Raw genomic sequence first — 20,090 nt, forward strand, 5'->3', positions numbered from 1 at the left:
TATGATCCAGCAATTCCACTCCTGGGTATATATCTGAAGAAGATGAACACTATTTCAAACAGATACACACACCCCAATGTTCACAGCAGCATTATTTACAATAGCCAAGATATGGAGGCAACCTAAGTGTCCATCGACAGATGAATGGATAAAGAAGATGTGGTGCATACATACAATGGAATACTTCTTGGCCAGAAAAAAGAATGTAATTTTGCCATTTGCAACAACATGGATAGATGAAGGGTATTATGCTCAGTAAAATAAGTCAACAGAGAAAGACAAATACTGTATGATTTCACTTATATGGGGAATCTAAAAGAAACAAATGAATATAACAAAACAAAAACAGATTCACAGATAGAACAAACTAGCAGTTACAAATGGGGAGAGTGAAGTGGGGAGGGGAAAGACGGGTGGGAGATTAAGGGGTACAAACTATGTATAAAATAAAGCTACAAGCGTATATTGTATAGCACAAGGAATATAGCCAGTATTTTGTAATAACTTTATATGGAGTATAATCTATAAAAATTTTGAATTATTAGGTCGTATACCTGAAACCGATATAATATTGTAAATCAACTATACCTATAAAAAGGTCAATGGTCTAAAAATACAACAATTGAAGCCACATACTGTCATAGTGGATTTAAAAAAATTATATGTTGTCTGTAATAAAGCCACATTCACAATAAAGACAGATGGATTAAGACTAAGGGATGGAAAAAGATGTTATCATGTTAACATTAAAAGATAAGTAGAATATCCATATTACTTTCTGACAAAGCACAGAGATAAAGAGGGGCAATGCATGAAGATAAAGGGGTCAAGTCTCCAAGAAGACAAAGTAATCCTTAGTGCTTACGTGCACAGCAACAACACAGTGGCAAAATACACTAGGGAAAAATGGATAGAATTACAAGGAGAAACAGACACGACTCCACTATTATAGTTGGACTTCAACACCCCTCTAATAAATGATTACGAGAACCAGCAGGAAGTAATTCAGAAAAGCCACAGAGATGAATTGAACAGTGCCCTCAAACAACCGGACATAACTGAAAACTGTGTATTACTTCATCAAACAATAGCAGAATACACATCCTTCTCAAGTTAACATGGGAAATTCATAAGGATAGAACACATTCTGGGGGAATTCCCTGGTGGTCCAGTGATTAGGACTGGGTGCTTTCACTGCCGTGGGGCCGGGTCTGATCCCTGGTTGGGGAACTAAGATCCTGCAAGCTGTGTGGCGTGGCCAAAACAAACAACACATTCTGGGACATAAAACACATATTAACTAATCTTAAGGGAAATCATACAAAATATACTCTCAGAACACAAAGGCGTTAACCTGGAAATCAGTAATAGAAAGATATTTAAAAACATTCAAATACTTCAAGATTAAACAACACACTTTTAAATAACCCATGGATCAAAGAAAAAGTTTCAACAGCAATTAAAAATTACCTTGATTAAATAAAAATGAATGTACAATTTACCAAAACTTGTGGAATGCAGCAAAAATAGGGTGGGCGTAGAGGGAAATTTATGGCATTGAAGGCATACACTTGAAGAAAGAGATCTGTAATTAATGATCCTAAGCGTTTAGCCTTAAAAAGTAGAAAAAAGAAGAGGAAATTAAGCCCAAAGTAAGCACAGGAAGAGATGTAACAATTTGAGAAGAAATCAATGAAAGTACAAGAAATCATTGAGAAAAATCAACAAAACATCTGTTTTTTGAAGAGATGAAATTCAGAAATGTCTATATAAGCTGAGAAAAAAAGAGAAAAGACATGGGAATTCCCTGGTGGTCCAGTGGTTAAGACTCTGTGCTTTCACTGCTGAGGGTTTGGGTTCAATCCCTGGTTGGGGAACTAAGATACTGCAAGCCACACAGCACGGCCAAAAAAAAAAAAAAAGAAAGAAAGAAAGAAGAAAAGCCAAATTATTAATATGAGGAATGAAACAGGAAAAAATAAAAATGTAAAAGCATTTGAAAAAATCCAAAATCCATTTATGATAGCACACTAGGAAGAGAGGAACTTCTTGAGAAAGACCATCTACAAAAAACCTGCAGTTAACATCACACTTAATGGTGAGAAGCTAGATGCTTCCCTGGTAAGATCAGGAGGCAATGATGTCCCCTCTCTCACAAGTCCTAGTCAACACTGTACTGGAAGCTTACAGAATAAAAGGACATGTAAGGTATACAGAATGGGAAGTAAGAAATAAAACTGTCTTTTGTCATGTATGACATGATTATGGAGAAAAAGAATCAACAACAACAAAGAAAACCCCTGAACTAATAAGAGAGTACAGTAAGACTGAAGGATAGTTAACATACAAAGTCAATGATTTCCTATAGATCCAAACAAATCTAGTCAATTCATCTTTGACAAAGGATCAAAGGCAATTTAATGAAGAAACAACAGTCTTTTCAACAAATAGTGCCAGGAAAACTAGATATCCACATTGAAAAAAAGAACGTCTAGACACAGATCCTACACCTTTTGCAAAAATTAACCCCAAATGGACCACAGATCTTATGTAAAAGGCAAAACTACAGAAATCCTAGAAGATAACACAGGAGAAAGTGAACCTATCTATGAAACAAACAGAATCATGGACATAGAGAACAGACTGGCGGCTGCCAAGGGGGAGGGGGTGGGGGAGGGATGGAGTGGGAGGCTGGGGTTAGCAGATGGAAGCTTTTATACATAGAATAGATGAACAACAAGGTCCTACTGTACAGCACGGAGAAACTATATTCAATATCCTATGATAAGCTATAATGGAAGAGTATTAAAAATGTATATATGTGTACAGCTGAATCACTTTGCTGTATAGCAGAAACTGACACAACACTGTAAATCAACTATACTTCAAGTTTTTAAAATATTGAAGGAAAAAAGGTAACATAGGAGAAAATCTATATGACCTTGGGTTTGGTGATGAGTTTTTTTGATTCAACGCACCAAAAGTAGGATTGAAGAAAGAAAAAAATTAGTAAATTGACTTCATTAAAATGACAGCTTGCTCTATGAAAGACAGGGCTGCGCTAAGAGACTGAAAATAAGCAACAGACTGGGAGAAAATCTCTGCAAACCATTTATCTGATAAAGGACTGCTATTTGAAATATCCAAAGAACTCAAAACTCAACGATAAGAAGACAGGCAACACTATTAAAAATGGACAAAATAAGACACATGGATGGTAAATAAGCATAAGAAAAGACACTCCACATCATATGTCATTAGGATTGCAAATAAAAGAAGAATGAGATTATTACTAGATACTTATTAGAATACTAAAATTCAAAAAATTGAGAACAAACACCAAAGGACAGAGACAATGTACAGCAACAGGAACCCTGTTCCATTCTCAATGCTGGTGGGAATGGAAAACGGTATGTCTACTTTGGAAAACAGGCAGTTTCTTAAAATACTAAACCTATTCTTAACCATACAATCCAACAATCAGGCTCCTTTGTATTTTGCCACATTAGTTGAAAACTTATGTTCAAAAAAAAAACCTGTGCATGAATTTTTATAAAAGCTTTACTCGTGATTGCCAAGACTCAGAGGTAAACAAGATATCCTTCAACAGGTGAATGGAAAAATCATCACTGGAACATCAATACAATGAAATATTTTTCAGTGTTAAAAGGACATGAGGTATCAAACCAAAAAGACATGGAGAAACCTTAAATCATATTGCTAAGTGAAAGCAGCCAATATGACAAGGCTACACACTGTATTATTCCAACCATAGTTCTGGAAAGGAAAAAACTATGAGTAAGACCTTCAGCTGCCAGGGATTTCGGGTGGGAGGCAGGAATGAATGAATAGGTGGAGCACAGGGGCCTTTTAGAGCATGAAAGTAGAATACATGATACAGAAATGATGGACACAACTCATTTTATGTTGCCAAAGCCCACAGACTGTCTAACATAAGAGTCAACGCTATTGTAAATTGCAGACTTTAATGCATCAGTATTGGTTCATCAAATGTAACAAATGTACCACAGTAATACTAGATATAAAAAATAGGGCAGGGACCTCCCTGGGGGTCCAGTGGTTAGGACTCCCTGCTTCCACTGCAGGCGGCGTGGGTCCAATCCCTGGTGGGGGAACTAAGATCCTGCATGCCCTGTGGCATGGCCAAAAAAAAAATACAGGGCAAACTATATGAAGGCAGAGGGGTTAAGTGGGAACTCTGTACTCTGTAATCAAGTTTTCTATAAACCTAAAACTGCTATAGAGAAAGATAAAGTGTTATTAGGAAAAAAAAAAAGATGAAGTCAGATGCCTTAATATTCATCTCAGATGACTGATGGCTGAAAGAGGTCATCTTTCAATCAACTGATCTGAAGTTATTTCAATGAGCCATTTTGGTGCTTTTATGAGGCCTAGACTCTGAGACTTACAAGACAGGGTTAAACTACACTGAATGCTGTGTTCCACAGTGCAGCACTGGATATTCTGAGAAGTGAAATGAGTGCCTTGGTTACTATTAGCAGCGCCTGGAACTCTGACATGGACAGACGAGTGTTACCTTAATTTTTGTGTGTGTGGCTGCTCGGCATGTGGGATCTTAATTTGCTGACCAGGGACTGAACCGGTGCCCTCTGCAGTGGAAGCACAGAGTCCTAACCACTGGACCACCAGGGAAATCCCTACCTTGATTTATATCGTGGGTATCTGTTAGGCAAGAGAGTCTCAGAATTCTTTTACCACAAAGGAGCAACTCTTAGACAACCATCCAGGGGTCTATAAACACATGCTGATAAAGCCAGTTGCTGGTCAGTGCTAAGATGACAGCCTGATGTTTCGTCAGTTGTGCACCCTTGAGTCCCATCCTTCATCAGAATGTCCCAAATAAGGGATGAAAAGCAGCAACTCTGCCTGAGCTGGATCATGTATGATTGTGGTGATGCTGTCTCTAATGCCTAAAACTCCCACTGCTTTTCACTCAGAGAATCCTAAGGAGCTCCCCAAGGAGCCTAGGGGTCTGGGAAGGGGGTGACCTTCTTCAGAAAGGGACTGAAGAGAGGGTAGGCCACCCCTCCTGCAGGTAGGTTATGGCAGGGGGCCCAGGTTTAGCTGTATCTTGCCTGAAGGAGGTCTCCATAGCTGAGCTGAGCTCTTGGGGTGCTGTTCACAGGTCCCAAATCACAATGGGAATCTGGGTGAAGGGTCACATGCTCAGGGCTATCTGTGTTTAGCACAGCTCTGTCAGAGGGGATAACTGCAGCTCGAATGGCATATAGCGTGGAGCCTAGGGCAGTTACTGATGGCAACTCCAGGGGCAGGAGACGAGGTCACTGAAGCCTCTACTGTGAATCAGTGTCTGATGGCACTAAGGGAAGTGCCTGTCATCTGGCAGTTCGACCTGAGTCCAGAGCCTTTTTGTTTTTTGTAGGGGGAATATTCAAGGTAGGTCGATGTACAAGTAATAGTATAAATGGGCTCAAGTAAAATTCATAAACAAGGAATAACATGCCTCCAGAACACCAGAAGAATCTAGACAAGGTTGTGGGTAGAGAGAGGGACAACAGTTATTTCTTCACTGTGTCAGGGAGAGTGGGCCCCAGGTTACCAAATAATTGTTAGGAATTTAAGCTAGGTGGCAGGAACCTCACATCATATACCAGCAATGGCCTGTCTACTGTTATGTTCTGATGTCCTCAGAAAGAGGATGTCGTTGGTGTAATGTCACACCTGTGCTTCTGGACCAAGGTGGCTACAGTTCAGATCCTGCCTGCAGAGACTGTGCGTGGTCACAGTGGTGTTGAGGTTCCCTGAGGGTAAATAGGTAAAGGTGTACCATGCCCCTTCGAGGTGAAGGCCAACTGCAGCTGAGAAGCTGCTGAAATAGACACTGAACAGAACAGACTTAGCCAAATCTGTGGGAGCAGGACATTTACATTGCTGAGTGGGTGGAGCCAGTAATTTCCATTATGTTGGGGGCTGGGAATTGGGGCTTATTTGGTGAAATCACAGCCTCAAGGTTGCTGTAATCCAGTGTGAGGTGTCATTCATTTTTTCCAGGGTTGAGAAGAGACCAAATAAGGCTATTAAAAGGAGAAGCACAGGGGGTTAATCACCTCCTCACTAAACAGATTTGTACAATGTTTTTCAATCTTTCAAAACCCTGTTAAATTTACACTGGGCCATATTTAACTAGGGGGTAAGGTCAGTGGTGTCTCATTTATCAATATAATTTGAAAGTGGCAAAGACTAAATTAAAATTTCATTTATAATTCACTGGATCAGACCTTCCTTGCTGGGTGTGGCTATTTTAGGACAGTGGGTGATAAGACCACAGGGAATTTAGGTAAGATGACACTTCTCAAAGTTAAGGCGAAATATACCTATTAGTCTTCTATATGATATCTAGTAACTCCCCTAAATTTATCAGGGGTACCTTGCTTAAATTTAGTGGGATCCCAGGTATAACTGTAATTTGAGCCCTAGTATTTATTATTTGCATGAAAGTTTGAGAATTAGTGCAGCACAACAGATGGCAAAATTACTTCATAAACTATGTTGTTGAGGCACCAAAGCAAGTAGTGCCCTTTCATCTTTTTCGTTGTGTAAATTCTGTATATTTTGGATTTCCAATTGGGTCAAATTGTGGACCTTTGTTTCATTATTTTTTTCATTTGTCCTCTCCCTCTTGTCCCCCCCCCCCTTTTGCTTTTTTTAATCACTGGTTATATTGAATACTTCGGGGGAGGGGGTATCCTCTGGTATTTATAAACTCTGCTTCTGGAGAGCCTCACAAATCAGTGCTATCAGGGTCACAGGCCTCCTCTATGATATTTGGCTGCTTTATAAAGTATAAGGAACTTGGGCTTAAATCAGGTTTGAAGGAATCCCTTGGTTGTGCCACATGGGTGCCATGGTGTTGTCCCCTGTAACCCTGAAGGTCAGGATCTCTGTTGCAATAAAGGCAGCAGCAGAACTCAAGGGGTCCTGGGGAATTCTCTGGAATTACGAGTGGGGACTCAGCCACCATCTAATGACTGCCTTTTCCCCTCTCTTTTCTCTCCAGTAACTGCTGTCAGGAACTACCACCCAACTAGCCCAGCTCTTGCACAGGCTATTGTCTCTCTTTCCCACCTGTGCCTTACATGTTAAATCCCAGCAAACACACTGGCCCAAGACTAATTTAAGGAAAGCTCCAATCCCATACTGCTGCTCCCAAATGCCTAGGAGTTCTTAAAACTGACAATTCTGCTCGGCTGAACACAGAACTGAGTCCTGGTATGGTCAACAATGCAACACAGGGCAGCACAGCTCACAGCTCGAGCTCCCCAGCACCCAGCAGCCCACAGCGCCGGCCGCCATCAGACAGCAGAGCAGGTGAGCGAGTCAGAGCTGGAGAAGACAGACAGGTGGTAATCATGTGTGTCCATGCCGCTCACAGTGCCAGCTGCTATGGTCACCTGCAGAGGTGTGGCTGAGGCTGTCACCGGTGTAGTACACACCCACCAAGAGGATAAGAAAAGGGTGACGACTCACAGAAGAGAGGTCTCGGGGGAGAGCGGGCCTGGCCTCTCATGTAGCTCTGAAATGGCTTCACAAACCAAGAAAAGGAGCCTGGCCCCGAAGGAGCCTGGCCCCGGTGTTCACTGTGGGTGGAGGGTGGGACCAAGGCAAAAATTCTTGCCCAAGGGCAGAAGCTTGTGTGGCTAGAACCCCCTGCCACCTCTAGAAGGGAGGCCACCCAGACTTCTCATCAGCTTGTCCAGGTCAGGGCACAAGGGGAAGAGGGAGGTGTTAAAAAGAAACAGTAGGCCCCAAATGGCGTCATTTGTGCTAAGCCCATGTCACCAAACCAAGACTTAATACCTAACCTAACTGCAAATACGACCTCCCCTAGGAATGTCATCTTAACCAATCTGGAATTTTCTGGTCAACACCAACGAGGTAATCTGCCACATAGGTTTTTCCTTTTTTAAAAAAATATATATTTATTTGGCCGCACTGGGTCTTAGTTGCAGCATGCCAGATCTTCGTTGCGGCATGTGAACTCTTAGTTGTGGCATGTGGGATCTAGTTCCCCGACCAGGGATTGAGCCCGGGGCCACTGCATTGGGAGCACTGAGTCTTAACCACTGGACCACCAGGGAAGTCCCCGCATAGGTTTTTTTCTGTCCCTCAAAGAAAGACGAGATAATCCACTCTTTCCTTACCTCTTCCCCCTTCTGCCCATCTAAGCCTTCCATCTGGACACCTCTCTACTTGCTAGATGCGATGCTGTCCAATTCACCACCAATCACTTAATAAAGCCAATAAGACCTTTAGCATTTATTTAGTTGAATTCTTGTTATTTTAACAGATTGGCGAGGCTTTAACTGTGAGCAAACATCAAAAAATGCAGAGTCTGGGGACTTCCCTGGCAGTCCAGAGGTTAAGACTTCACGCTTCCACTGCAGGGGGGCACAGGTTCAATCCCTGTCGGGGAGCTAAGATCCCACAAGCCGTGTGGTGTGGCCAAAAAACAAAAAGAAAGAAAGAAAGATATGCATTTCCAATTGCTTCCTTTTTGATAAAGAAAACACCAAATCAAGATGCTCAAGAAATGATCAGTACTGGTTACTGGGGGTGGCTGAACCAAGAACACTTGAGGGGCCAGGGTGTTCTGGAATGAGTCTACTTTAGATCTTATCTTTTTTTTTTTTTTTTTGCGGTACGCGGGCCTCTCACTGTTGTGGCCTCTCCTGTTGCGGAGCACAGGCTCCGGAAGCACAGGCTCAGCGACCATGGCTCACGGGCCTAGCCGCTCCGCGGCATGTGGGATCTTCCCAGACCGGGGCACGAACCCGTGTCCCCTGCATCGGCAGGCAGACTCTCAACCACTGCGCCACCAGGGAAGCCCTAGACCTTCTTATCTTAACAGCCTTTTCCTAACCTTCGCATGATTATTTAAGATTAACTGAGTAATCTGCATAAACCATATTTTTCTATTTAACAGCCTTTACTTTTAATTAACTTGCTTTTAATTTTTTAATTTTAACTTATTTTTTACTTTTCTATGGAGGAAAGCATGCTAAGATTTACTCCTTTAAACATTTAACACTTATAAAAAGCATAAAAAGTGAAAAGTTTCATATCTCCTTCTAACTAAAATTACAAGAGAGGCATCATAGTTTCTCCTTATATCTCACTCTGGGGGTTATTTCAGAAATAAGTAATGTGTAATGCACTAGGAATTTGGGTCTAATCCATTAAATATACTAGGATTTTCAATGACTTAGGTAAGTTTTGAATAGTTTTCCTCATATCAATTAAAGGAATTCATTTGCTTCAGTAATATTGCAGCACTTAAAATTTCAAAGCTCTCTAAGGACATGCACATACAAAAACTGACTTACAAATGTAAAAACCATCTGAGAACTCAAATACACCCATCTCATATCTTGAGGATCTCTTGCCTAAAAGGAACAAATATTCTGGTTCCAAAATTCTTGGCCTTACTCCCACTATGTCTCTCAATCAACATACATTTAAAGCCTGAGACCTATAAATATTATACACTCACACAGTAAATTATATCACAAACCATTAAGGGAAACTAGAGTTAAGAGCTGCAATATTCAATATATAAACATATACAAGGAAAGAAATGCAAATATTTCAATCAGTGAGATAAGCAGCCTGTTTCCCTACAGTTCAGAAGGAAACCCAGATTTCCAAGCTTGAGGTCCAGACTCCCCCTGTGGGGATACAACCCCTAGAGTGTGTCAGTCCCTGGTGATGGAGGGTAAGGACACCTGAGCAGCCATAGAAATAAACTCTGGAGGCTCCAACGTAATGCAAATGCTCCCTTCTCAGGCTTCAATTCTTACAAGTGAGAAAACTCTTCGCCAGATTCAATTTAAAGTTCTAACTGAAATGTACTCCAAAACTCATAAACTCTTGTCCAGGAGACAGAACACATGACCTTCACAGACTTTCTCAATGTACTCATATTACTCTGAGTGCACGTACACTGCAAAAGCGACTCAAACCTGTATCTCAAAACAGGCACCAAGAAAATCAGTTATAGCTTCAGAAAGGGCATCACTCCCCATCCCCCACCCACCATCACAGGTGCATCCCCAGCTTTCCAGGGATCTGTATCTTCTCTTACTATAAAGACTCCTTCCACAGTGGGTGCAAGCAGGTAGGACACTTACAGGGGGAGGCTCCCCAGCAAGAACAACTGGTCCTCTGAGTACTTCCCTTTGCAGGCTTAAGGGGGCCTTAGCTTAGAAATACTGACCACAGGTCTCGGTTCCCCACTGTTGTTGCCCTGGACACCACTGATATTTTAAATGACACAAACCCAGTGTTTGAATAATCCAGCACAACCATTCTAAACCAGGATTTATGTGTAAAGGAAGGAAGAAAATTGTAAGGCATTTTTCTAGTTCAAGAACAAGACACACAAATGTCTGTTCCTTTCTGAAAATAAATGTCAGTTAATTATTATTTCCATGGCAAGGAACTGTTTGGAAATAATCATAATTGAAGAAAAGAAAAAAACAGATCTCGAATGTTACATGCAGTCACTCACGGGACCAAAAAAAAGAAAAATTTTAACTAATGGAATGGTATAATAGAATATTTTGTTTTATTTTTTCTGAAATTCACCTCTTTCTTCCCCTTTGGAAATATTTTATACTCTCTTTCAAGATCTATTGATTAAATACATTTACAGTTACCAAAAACCGAGACTTAAAGTGAATAAAGTCACAAACTCAAGGAGGGGCAAGGCTGACCTGGAACTATGATAAAAAGACTACCCAGGAGTCTCCAAAGAGGAACCTCCACCCAAAGGGCTCAAACAGGATGTCTGTGCCCAGCAAAAGTCCTGGGGGGGGGAGCGCAAGACTTATACAATGTAGTTCCAGGTGGTTAGTCTCTGATTTCTTCTCATGGAAAATATACACAGACAAAAAAATGAATCTTTAAAAAGAGCCATTCATGGCTCTGTGGAGAAATGATACAATTAAAATACTGCGTAGTCTTAAATGCACCGCGGAAGACAAATAGTTAATGATGAAGCTATGCACTGGAGAGGGGAAGATGGCGTTTGGGAACGTGGGGAAAGATCTGGAAATCTAGGCATTTACTGCCTGCCCTGGGAAGATTTAGGGTACAAGAACAGGGTCGTGGATTTGTGACCATGTTTCTCAAAATTTGGGAAAGTGAGGGGGAAATGAGTCCCCCCACCCCGGGGAGAAAGGAGGGACTGGGGACCCCAAAGACCACAGCTCCTCCAACGCAGGAACCCCGGATACTGAGTCACGATTGTCCCCGATCACCCTCCCCGTGGACACTACACAATCTGGAGTAGACCCGGCCACTGCAGTGAGCGGAGAGGCCGCCCTGGGTCCCGACTGCCGGCCGAGCCCCAACGCTGCCTGCCGCGCCGGCTGTGGACTCGGGTCCGCAGGTCCGGAGTTGACCGCGGGGAGGCCCGGGTCCCACAACGGCCAGTTCCAACTGGTCCCTCCGCCCCCGTCTCCCAACACCAGGCTCCCCAACTCACCATTTTTCGGTTTCTTGGCTTCCCTGTCGTCCACCCTACAACTGCCGCGGCAAGTGCAGGTCTCAGCGACAGAGGATGCCGCGGAGCCACCGGAGCCCTTTAAGGGCATCGAGAGGGGACGTGCTGCGCAGCGGGAGCAAATGAGAATGAGCAAGCAGTCCACGCCACCCACGCACGTCACTGGAGCATCGCCCGCTGGCGCCCACACGTACGTAACCAGCGACTCCCCTGATTGGACAGTTCGCAAGGCCCCGCCTCCCGTGCCTGAGTGACAGGAGGCCGGAGTTCTCGTCTTTGCGCCGACCTTGTCCTGGCAGGGGCCCAGAACTGTCGCCTCCACGGACATTGCACTGAACCCATAAGGCCGCGAGGCCCTCACGGAACTGTGACACTTCTTCACAGACACGGAGACTTAAAAGTGACCTCACCATATGAAATGAGTCTGGCTCCACTTTTATCTTTGACCATTTCCTGTGAGAGACGCCCATCCATCCCTACCTACCCCCACTCATTTGGTACTTTAAAAGCCCGCCGGCCTCAGGGGCACTTGGCTCTGGTGGGAGGATGAACCCCGCAGTCCTAGCAACCAAACACTAGCATGTGTGAAACACTGAGAAAGAGAAACCACCGGAAAACCTTTTCAGTGTAATTCCTTGTTTGTTGAAAGGTCAAAGGAGGCAAAACTGAAAGACCACTGCTGAGTGAAAACTGACAGATAGCGAAGGGATGAAGGATAAACAAAGAATCACAATCACCGTCATGTATGGGGCAGGACCCAGATGAGTGAGGGATGGGAACGTCAGGACACTCTCACCAGTGCCCACAGGCCATTTATGAATCTTCATGAAGATTCCAAAGATGTTTCAATTATCACTAAATCTTGCCACAAAACATTTTGTATATTCTTTTCTGAATATATTTGCTGATAAAAATTTCAAGCAGTAATTAAGTTTGGAAACAAACATAATTTTTGTATGTTAGTTTGTCCTATAATGTGGCAATCTGAGTTTTCACTCACGGTTTTGGCAGAAAAATCAGCAAGAAGCCAACTGTCTGTTGGGAAAGAATGGGTTCCATAAATGCATCATCATATGTAGTTTTTAAAAACAAAAGGTATTGCTATGAAAAGATCTGGAGGATTTATCAATAGAGCAAATAAGTGCAGTGTATTGCAATATATATACCATGTTACCTTTTCTATAACCTTCGGAGACAGGTGGACCCTCGACACCGCCCCCCCCCCAACTGCAAGCGTTGGTTGAGTCGTGGAGACTGACACACACCTACCAAGAATATACGAAAGGGTTAGTTACTTCTGAAACTGAGGTCTCTGGGGAGAGCAGGGCGGGCCTCTCAAGCCGGTGGGAAATGGATTGAGAACAAGGAAGGGAGCCTGGCCTGGGTTTTTTAAACTGAGGTCAGGGGCTGGGCTAAGGTGGAGGTTCACACACAGCCTTTCTTATCACCTTGTACAGATGTGGGGCACAAAGGGAAGAAGGAGGGGTAAGACTCTAAAGTCGTCAACTGTCAAATAATGGAAAATACATATACTGGTCTCTGCCCCTGGTTACTGGCACCCAGCTCCTAAAAGCTTGTAAATTCCTAAAGGATAAGGGCACTAGGAACAACTCTTGTTCCGCTGAAGCGACTCTGGGTGGGCTCCTGGATAGCTGCTGGGTGGGGGCTGGTCACCAGAAAGAGCAAGCCATGATCAGAAGCTTGGAATTTTCAGCCCAACACCCTCATCCTCCAGAGAGGGAATAGGGCCTGGAAATGAAGTTAATAATCAATCATGCCTATGTGAGGAAACCTCCGTAAAATCCCAAGGGTATCCCAAGGGTATCCCAAGGGTATGGGGTTCGGAGAGCTTCCAGGTTGGTGAGCACATCCATATCGGGGAGGGTGATGCACCCCAACTTCACACGGACCCTCCCAGACCTCACCCTTTGTATCACTTCATCTGGCTCTTCACTTGTATCCTTCATCATATCATTTAATAAACTGGGAAATGTAAATTAAGTGTTTCTCTGAGTTCTGTGAGCCGCTCTAGCAAACAGAACCCAAGGAGGGGGTTGTGGGAACCCCTGATTTGTAGCCAAGTTAGACAGAAGTTGTGAGTAACCTGGGGACCTACTCCTTGTGATTGGCATCTGAAGTTGGGGGGCAGGAGTGGCTGCCTTGTGGGACTTAGCCCTTAACCTGTGTAATCTGATGCAGTCTCCAGGCAGACAGTGATAGGATTCAGTTAAGCTGTAGGACACCCCACTGGTGTCACAGAGAATTTACTTATTGTGGGGGAAGGCCCTCACATATCTGGTGACCAAAAGTGTCAGGAGTGAAGTGTTCTGGGTAAAAGTAAAGGAGAAACACAGGCAGGAAGAACTGGATTTTCTCTACTCAGGAAAAATACTGAGTTTTCCCAACATATCAGCAGTCAAACATTAAAAGATGGAGTCAGAGACCTCTGATCTGGCAGATAAGGAGCTTAAAAGGTAACAGTCCCATCCTCAACAAACTTTTTGTAAAAAGCAAACTGAAAAAATCAATGACTCTTCTTATATCTATCAAAGAACTGAGGTCACAGGGCAAAGTGCTGTCTCCAAAATTGCAGAGAGACTGAAAAATAGCCATTTTGAAATATGCCCACAAAATTCCACTCTTCTTAACAAGTCCTGTCCTCAAAAGAATCTGCTTCATTAGAGGCTAACCAACTGGGATTCTACCAGTGCCTAAATGGCATGAGGGGTGGGAAATAGGCAACTTGAGTCCCCTCTAGCCTTTCTGCCTGACCTCTCAGCAAATACTTGGTATGTTTTCCAAAACTATGCCAACTCTCCAGCACCAACTGGGTGTCCTGCAATTCAATTCAAGTCTAACACAAACTAATCCGAGTTAACATCAGACTCCACAGTTTACAGGTTCAATCCTGTAAGACTGCCCCCATGTCAGATGCCAGCTGCAAACAGGGCAGTGGGCAGGTTACACACATTTCTGCATGGCCCGCTACAAATTCAGAGGCTCCCTGGACAATACCTCATCTTCGTTAATTGGCTAGAAGAGCTATCAGAAAAGCACTACTTATTATTACCAGTTTACTGTAAAAGATACAAGTCAGGAATAGCCAAATGTGAAGGGTGCACAGGGCAAAGTGGTGGTCGGGGGGTAGGGAGCTTCCATGCCCTCTCCTGGCATGACAGCCTCCCAGCATGGTGATGTGTTCACCAACTCAGATTTCTCTGAATCCCGAGGTTTAGGGGTTTCGATGGAGTTCCCTCATGTCGACCACTGGTGAATAACTCAATCTCCAGTCCCTCTTTCCTCCCCAGAGGCTGGGAACTGGGCTGAACATTCTAAGCCTCTAATCAAAGCTTGGTCTTCCTGGTGACCGACCCATACCCTGAAGCCATCTTAGGGGCCTGGAAGCAGTTGCCTCATTACAACATAAGATGCTCTCATCACTCAGAAAGTCCAAGGGCCTTAGGAGATCTTTGATAAGATCTATGGACAAAGACCAAACATTTTTATCATACCACAGAAGGTCACAGCCCAAGGACACACGCTCATTAAAATACTGAGACCAAATCATGGGATGCTAGAACATTTCCTCTCCACCCACAACATGCCACTACACCAAGCAGACTCCTGTTTCATCACAGTGGGAAACACGGAAAGAACAGTATGTTTCAGAACTTATTTACAAGTCTCTACAGTACCCCAGAGGTGACATGGGAGACCAAAGCAAGGACACCTGAGGATAGTTTACCCCTGACAGCTACAACAAATAGTCGACACAGCCTAAGGCTAGTCAGATAAACAAAAAGCCTCACAGTAAGGTCTATTTACCTCAGTTCCTTTTCACACTACATCATGTCCAGTATTCAACAAAAAATTCAAAGGCACAAGAAAAGACTTAAAAAACACACCTTCAGGAGACAGTGTAAGCAGCTCTTTGCAGGAAACTGCCCTCAGCAGGAAGTCCCTTTCCTTGTCACTTTAGCAAAGTTGTAATGTAACTAACTTTTAAACCAGGCACCCCCATGCTCTACTCATCTCCCGCCCGAGCACACCTTTCAAATCTTTTCATCACACAACACCTTGCCTAGCCTGTTGGTTCAAAGAAGTAGAAATGAGTAAGTAGAATAAGTAATTAACAGATGACCAGATCTCTTCCCTAGCTTCCCTTTCAGTAATCTTGTGAACAAACTGTGTGATTAACATCTGGAGGAAGATCACAAGTCAACGAGCCTGCATGCAGTGGGGGGCAGTGATGACTGTGACCCCCTATTTCAATGATTGAGATTACTTCCCTCTTTCCCTTTAAAACTTTCATGGCCGAGCAGGCCCTTGGGAGGTGGTTTTTTGGGTCCACCATCTTCCTGGATTGCCCGCACTCTGATTAATCAAAGACAACTTTCCTTTCTATCAACATTTGTGAATTTGATTTTGTAAGCTGCGAGCAGCGGGCCCTGATTTGATAACAATAGGACAAGGAAAAGAAACTGATTCAGATGTAGTGGGTATGCTGGAATTATCAGACCAGAAATTTGAAGCAACCATGATGAATATGCTAAGGACTCGAACAGAAATAGTGGATGAGGGACTTCCCTGGTGGTCTGGTGATTAAGACTCCACGCTTCCAATGCAGGGGGTGCAGGTTCGATCCCTGGCCGGGGAGCTAAGATCCCACATGCTGCAGGGCATGGCCAAAATAATAATAAAAAAAACCCCAAAGAAATAGTGGGTGGCGTGCAAGTACAGATAGGTCACGTACGCGAATATGGAAACACTTAAGAACCAAAAGGGAAATACAAGAAATAAAAAACAAAAGCACAGAAATGAATTATTCCTTCGGCAGGATGGGGGTGAGGGCACATCAACGCAATGGAAACATGTGAGGAAAGAATCACTGAGTTTGAGGAAATGTCAAGAGAACCTTCCAAAACTAAAATGCAAAGAGATGAAAAGAACAAAAAAGGGAACAGAAATCCATGAACTTTGAGACAATTATAAAAAGTGTAACATACACGTGATGGGAATACACGAAAGAGAAGAAAGAAGGGAACAGAATAAGTGAAGCTTATGGGGACTGAGATTTTCCCAAAATTAATGACAGTCACCAAACCACAGATCCAGAAAGCTCAGAGAAATGAGATTAAAAACTGAAAAATGCACATCTAGAAATACCATATTCAAACTTGAGAAAAATCAAAGACAAAGAGAACATCTTAAAAGAAGGTAGAGTGAGAAAATATTAGGTATAGAAAAACGAGGATAAGAATGAAATCAAACTTCTTTTCAGAAACCATGTAAGCAGGAAGAGAGTTTCGTGAAATAAAGTGCTGAAAGAAAAACCACCCAACTAGAATTCTGTGTCAAGCAAAATTATCCTTCCAAAGTGAGAGAGAAATCAAGACTTTCTGAGACAAACAAAGATCAAGGGAATTTGTTATCAGCACACCTGCTTTGCAAAAACTGTTAAAAGAAATTTGTCAGGGACTTTCCTGGGGGTCCAGTGGTTAAGAACTCCATGCTCCCAATGCAGGGGGCCCGGGGTTCGATCCCTGGTCTGTGAACTAGATCCCACATGCTGCAACTAAAGATCCTGCATGCCACAATGAAGATCCCACATGCCGCAACTAAGACCCAGTGCAGCCAAATAAATAAATAAACATTAAAAACAATTTTGTCAGGAAGAAGGTAATGATGAAGAAAGGAAGAGTGTTAGAGAAGGAATAAATGAAGGTAAAATAAAATGATTTATTTCTGTTATTTTTATGTATTCTGACAGAAAACACTGTTCAAAATCATAACAGCAACTATATAATTATAGCTTATAGCAAGTAATTATAGCTTATGGTTAAATGAAATGAATGATAGCAATGGTACAAGGGCAGGGAGGAGGAATTGGAATACTCTGTTATGAGAAAACTGCACATCCATTTAAGTGATGGTATACTGTTACTTCAGACAGGACAAGGTTAGTTGTAAATGTATATTGCAAACTCATGGGCAACTACTGAAAAATGTATAATAGTAAGCTAAAAGAGGAGAAAAAATGGAACCACATAAAATGCTCAATAAAAGGTAGAGAAAGAAGAAAGGTGGAAGAGAATGAAGAAACAAAGAACAAAGGTAACAAATAGAAAAGAGTAGAAATATGGTAGATATTGATCCACTCTATCAATAATCACCTTAAACATCAATGGTCTAAATACAAGAAATGAAAGACAGAAATTGTCAAGTGAATAACAAAATAACAATTATATGTTGTCTGCAAGAATCAGTTTAGATATAAAGACACAGATAAATTAAAAGTAAGGACCTTCTTTAAGATCCTCTCTGGTCGTCCAGTGGGTAAGACTCTGTGCTCCGAGTGCAGGGGACCTGGGTTCGATCCCTAGTCAGGGAACTAGATCCCGCATCCCATGCTGCAGCGAAGAAGCCCATGTGGCGCAGCTAAGAGCCCGCATGCTGCAACTAAAGATCAAGCATGCCACAGCTAAGATCCGGTGCAGCCAAAAAGAAAAAAAAAGTAAAGGGTGGAGAAGGATATACCATGCCAACACTAAACAAAAGAGAACTGGCATAGCCACATATATATTTCTTTTAATTTTACTGAAGTATATAGTTGATTTAGAGTGCTGTGTTTAATTTCTGCTGTACAGCAAAGTGACTCAGTTATACATATATATTCTTTTTCATATTCTTTTCCATTATGGTTTATTACAGGATTTTGAATATAGTTTCCTGTGCTATACAGTAGGACCTTGTTGTTTATCTATCCTATATATAATAGTTTGCATCTGCTAATCCCAAACTCCCAATCCTTCCTTCCCACCGACCCCCTGGCAACCAGTCTGTTCTCTGTATCTGTGAGTCTGTTTTTGTTTAGTATGTTCATTTGTGTCATAGTTTAGATTCCACATATAAGTGGTATCATGGTATTTGTCTTTCTCTTTCTGACGTACTTCGCTTAGTATGATAATCTCTAGGTCCATCCATGTTGCCGCAAATGACATGGCATAGCTATATTAATTTCAGACAAAGCAGACTTCAGAGCAAGGAAAACTCACACTGATAACGAGGCACATTACATAATGTTCAAAGTGTCGGGAATTCCCTGGTGGTCCAGTGGTTAGGACTCGGCACTTCCACTGCTGTGGCCCCGGGTTCAATCCCTGGTCAGGGAACTAAGATCCCACAAGCTGCTTGCTGTGCCCACCCCCACCCCGTGAAAAAAAAAAACCAAAACAGAAAGCCCAAAGTGTCAATTTTCCAAGAGGACATAGCAATACTTAATGTCTACATGCATAACAACACAGGGCAAAATATACAAGGAAAAAAATACTAGAACGGCAAGGAGAAATAGATGAATTCACCATTATAGTTGGAGACTTCACATGCCCTCATCAGTAATTAAGAGTTCCAGCAGGAAGGACATAGTTAAATTAAACAGCACAATCCAACAAGTGGATTTAATTGAAATCCATGCAATACTTCATCCAAACACAGCAGAATACACATTCTTCTCCAGATCATGTGGAACATTCACCAAGACAGACCACATTCTGGGACACAAAATTCGCCTTAAATTTGAAAAGAGAGAGATCATACAAGATATGCTTGCAGACCACAATGGTATTAATCTAGAAATCAGTAACAGAGAGATAGTTGGAAAACTCCCAAATACTTGGAGATTAGACAACACGCTTTTAAATAACACTTGGGTCCATAAGAGAGTGACATCAGCAGGATGGTGGAAGAGCAATTTTCTACTGTCATCTCCCCACAGTGTACTGATTTTGACAACCAGTCAAGGATGAGAGTACCTTTGTGGAAGTCAGGGAGCCCAGTGGAGAAGTTCCAGCACACCAGTGGAGCAAAAAAATCTGAGAACAGACACCACAAGAAAGGTACGAAGAACAGTCTCACTCCTCCCCAAAGGTGGCATAGCTCGATGCTAAGAGTTCTCCTTGGCCCAGGATTCCTCCCATGGGAAAGTGAGAGTGTAGTGACTGAGCACTTGGCTTCCCGAGTGGTGTGAGATGCTGCCCAAGAGGCTCAGTGATTTCTCATCTCACCGAGAATACTAAGGGAGTCAGGGCAGCTGGAGGGCTGGGAGCAGGGAAGAGTTGCAAGGACCCACAGAAATCAAGGCTCAGAACACAACAAATGGCTGCAGATGCTACTAGTCCCTCACAGACTCCATCAGGAGGCTTGCATTTCAGCCACTTGGGATGTGATGTCTGCGGACACTAGTGTCTGGTGCATGGGCACACCCAATGCTCTGCACACCTGACTCCCCCACCCTCCCACCCCATCCATAGCCAGCTCCATGTATGTACTCCAGACAGCGAGGGAAAGCCTCTCCCCTGTCTTGTAAGCACATGCATTCAGATGGCTCAACTCAGTGGGACTGGAAGAAGACAAGCATTTCAGGGGACTACATCTCAGGAAAACAAATGGGAGGCTCTCAGTACCCCGCATGGTTGTGAGGGATCAAAAGAAGGCATACAGGGAATTCCCTAGTGATCCAGTGGTT

The 20,090-nt window shown here is 42.9% G+C and overlaps 1 protein-coding gene and 1 non-coding gene across 4 annotated transcripts in view; one reads left to right on the plus strand and one right to left on the minus strand.

Annotated features, from left to right (window-relative positions):
* LOC114893087 (zinc finger protein 791-like) overlaps positions 1-20,090 on the minus strand; it is a 50,088-nt gene that overhangs the window by 17,431 nt on the left and 12,567 nt on the right. Inside the window, exon 1 of one of the 3 annotated variants that reach the window (XM_029218586.1) lies at positions 11,549-11,709. The exons of the other annotated variants lie outside the window; for them this stretch is intronic. Coding sequence (XP_029074419.1) covers positions 11,549-11,551 — 3 coding nt within the window. The 5' untranslated portion in view covers positions 11,552-11,709. Of the gene's footprint in view, positions 1-11,548; positions 11,710-20,090 lie in introns of those variants that run through there. 3 annotated transcript variants of the gene reach the window in all.
* On the plus strand, positions 18,666-18,738 carry TRNAG-UCC. Its single transcript has one exon. It is a non-coding gene; the product is annotated as a tRNA-Gly (tRNA).

The sequence above is a fragment of the Monodon monoceros genome, unplaced genomic scaffold, assembly GCF_005190385.1.
Source record: "Monodon monoceros isolate NGI ecotype Baffin Bay Population unplaced genomic scaffold, NGI_Narwhal_1 Super_Scaffold_12, whole genome shotgun sequence".
Taxonomy (NCBI): domain Eukaryota; kingdom Metazoa; phylum Chordata; class Mammalia; order Artiodactyla; family Monodontidae; genus Monodon; species Monodon monoceros.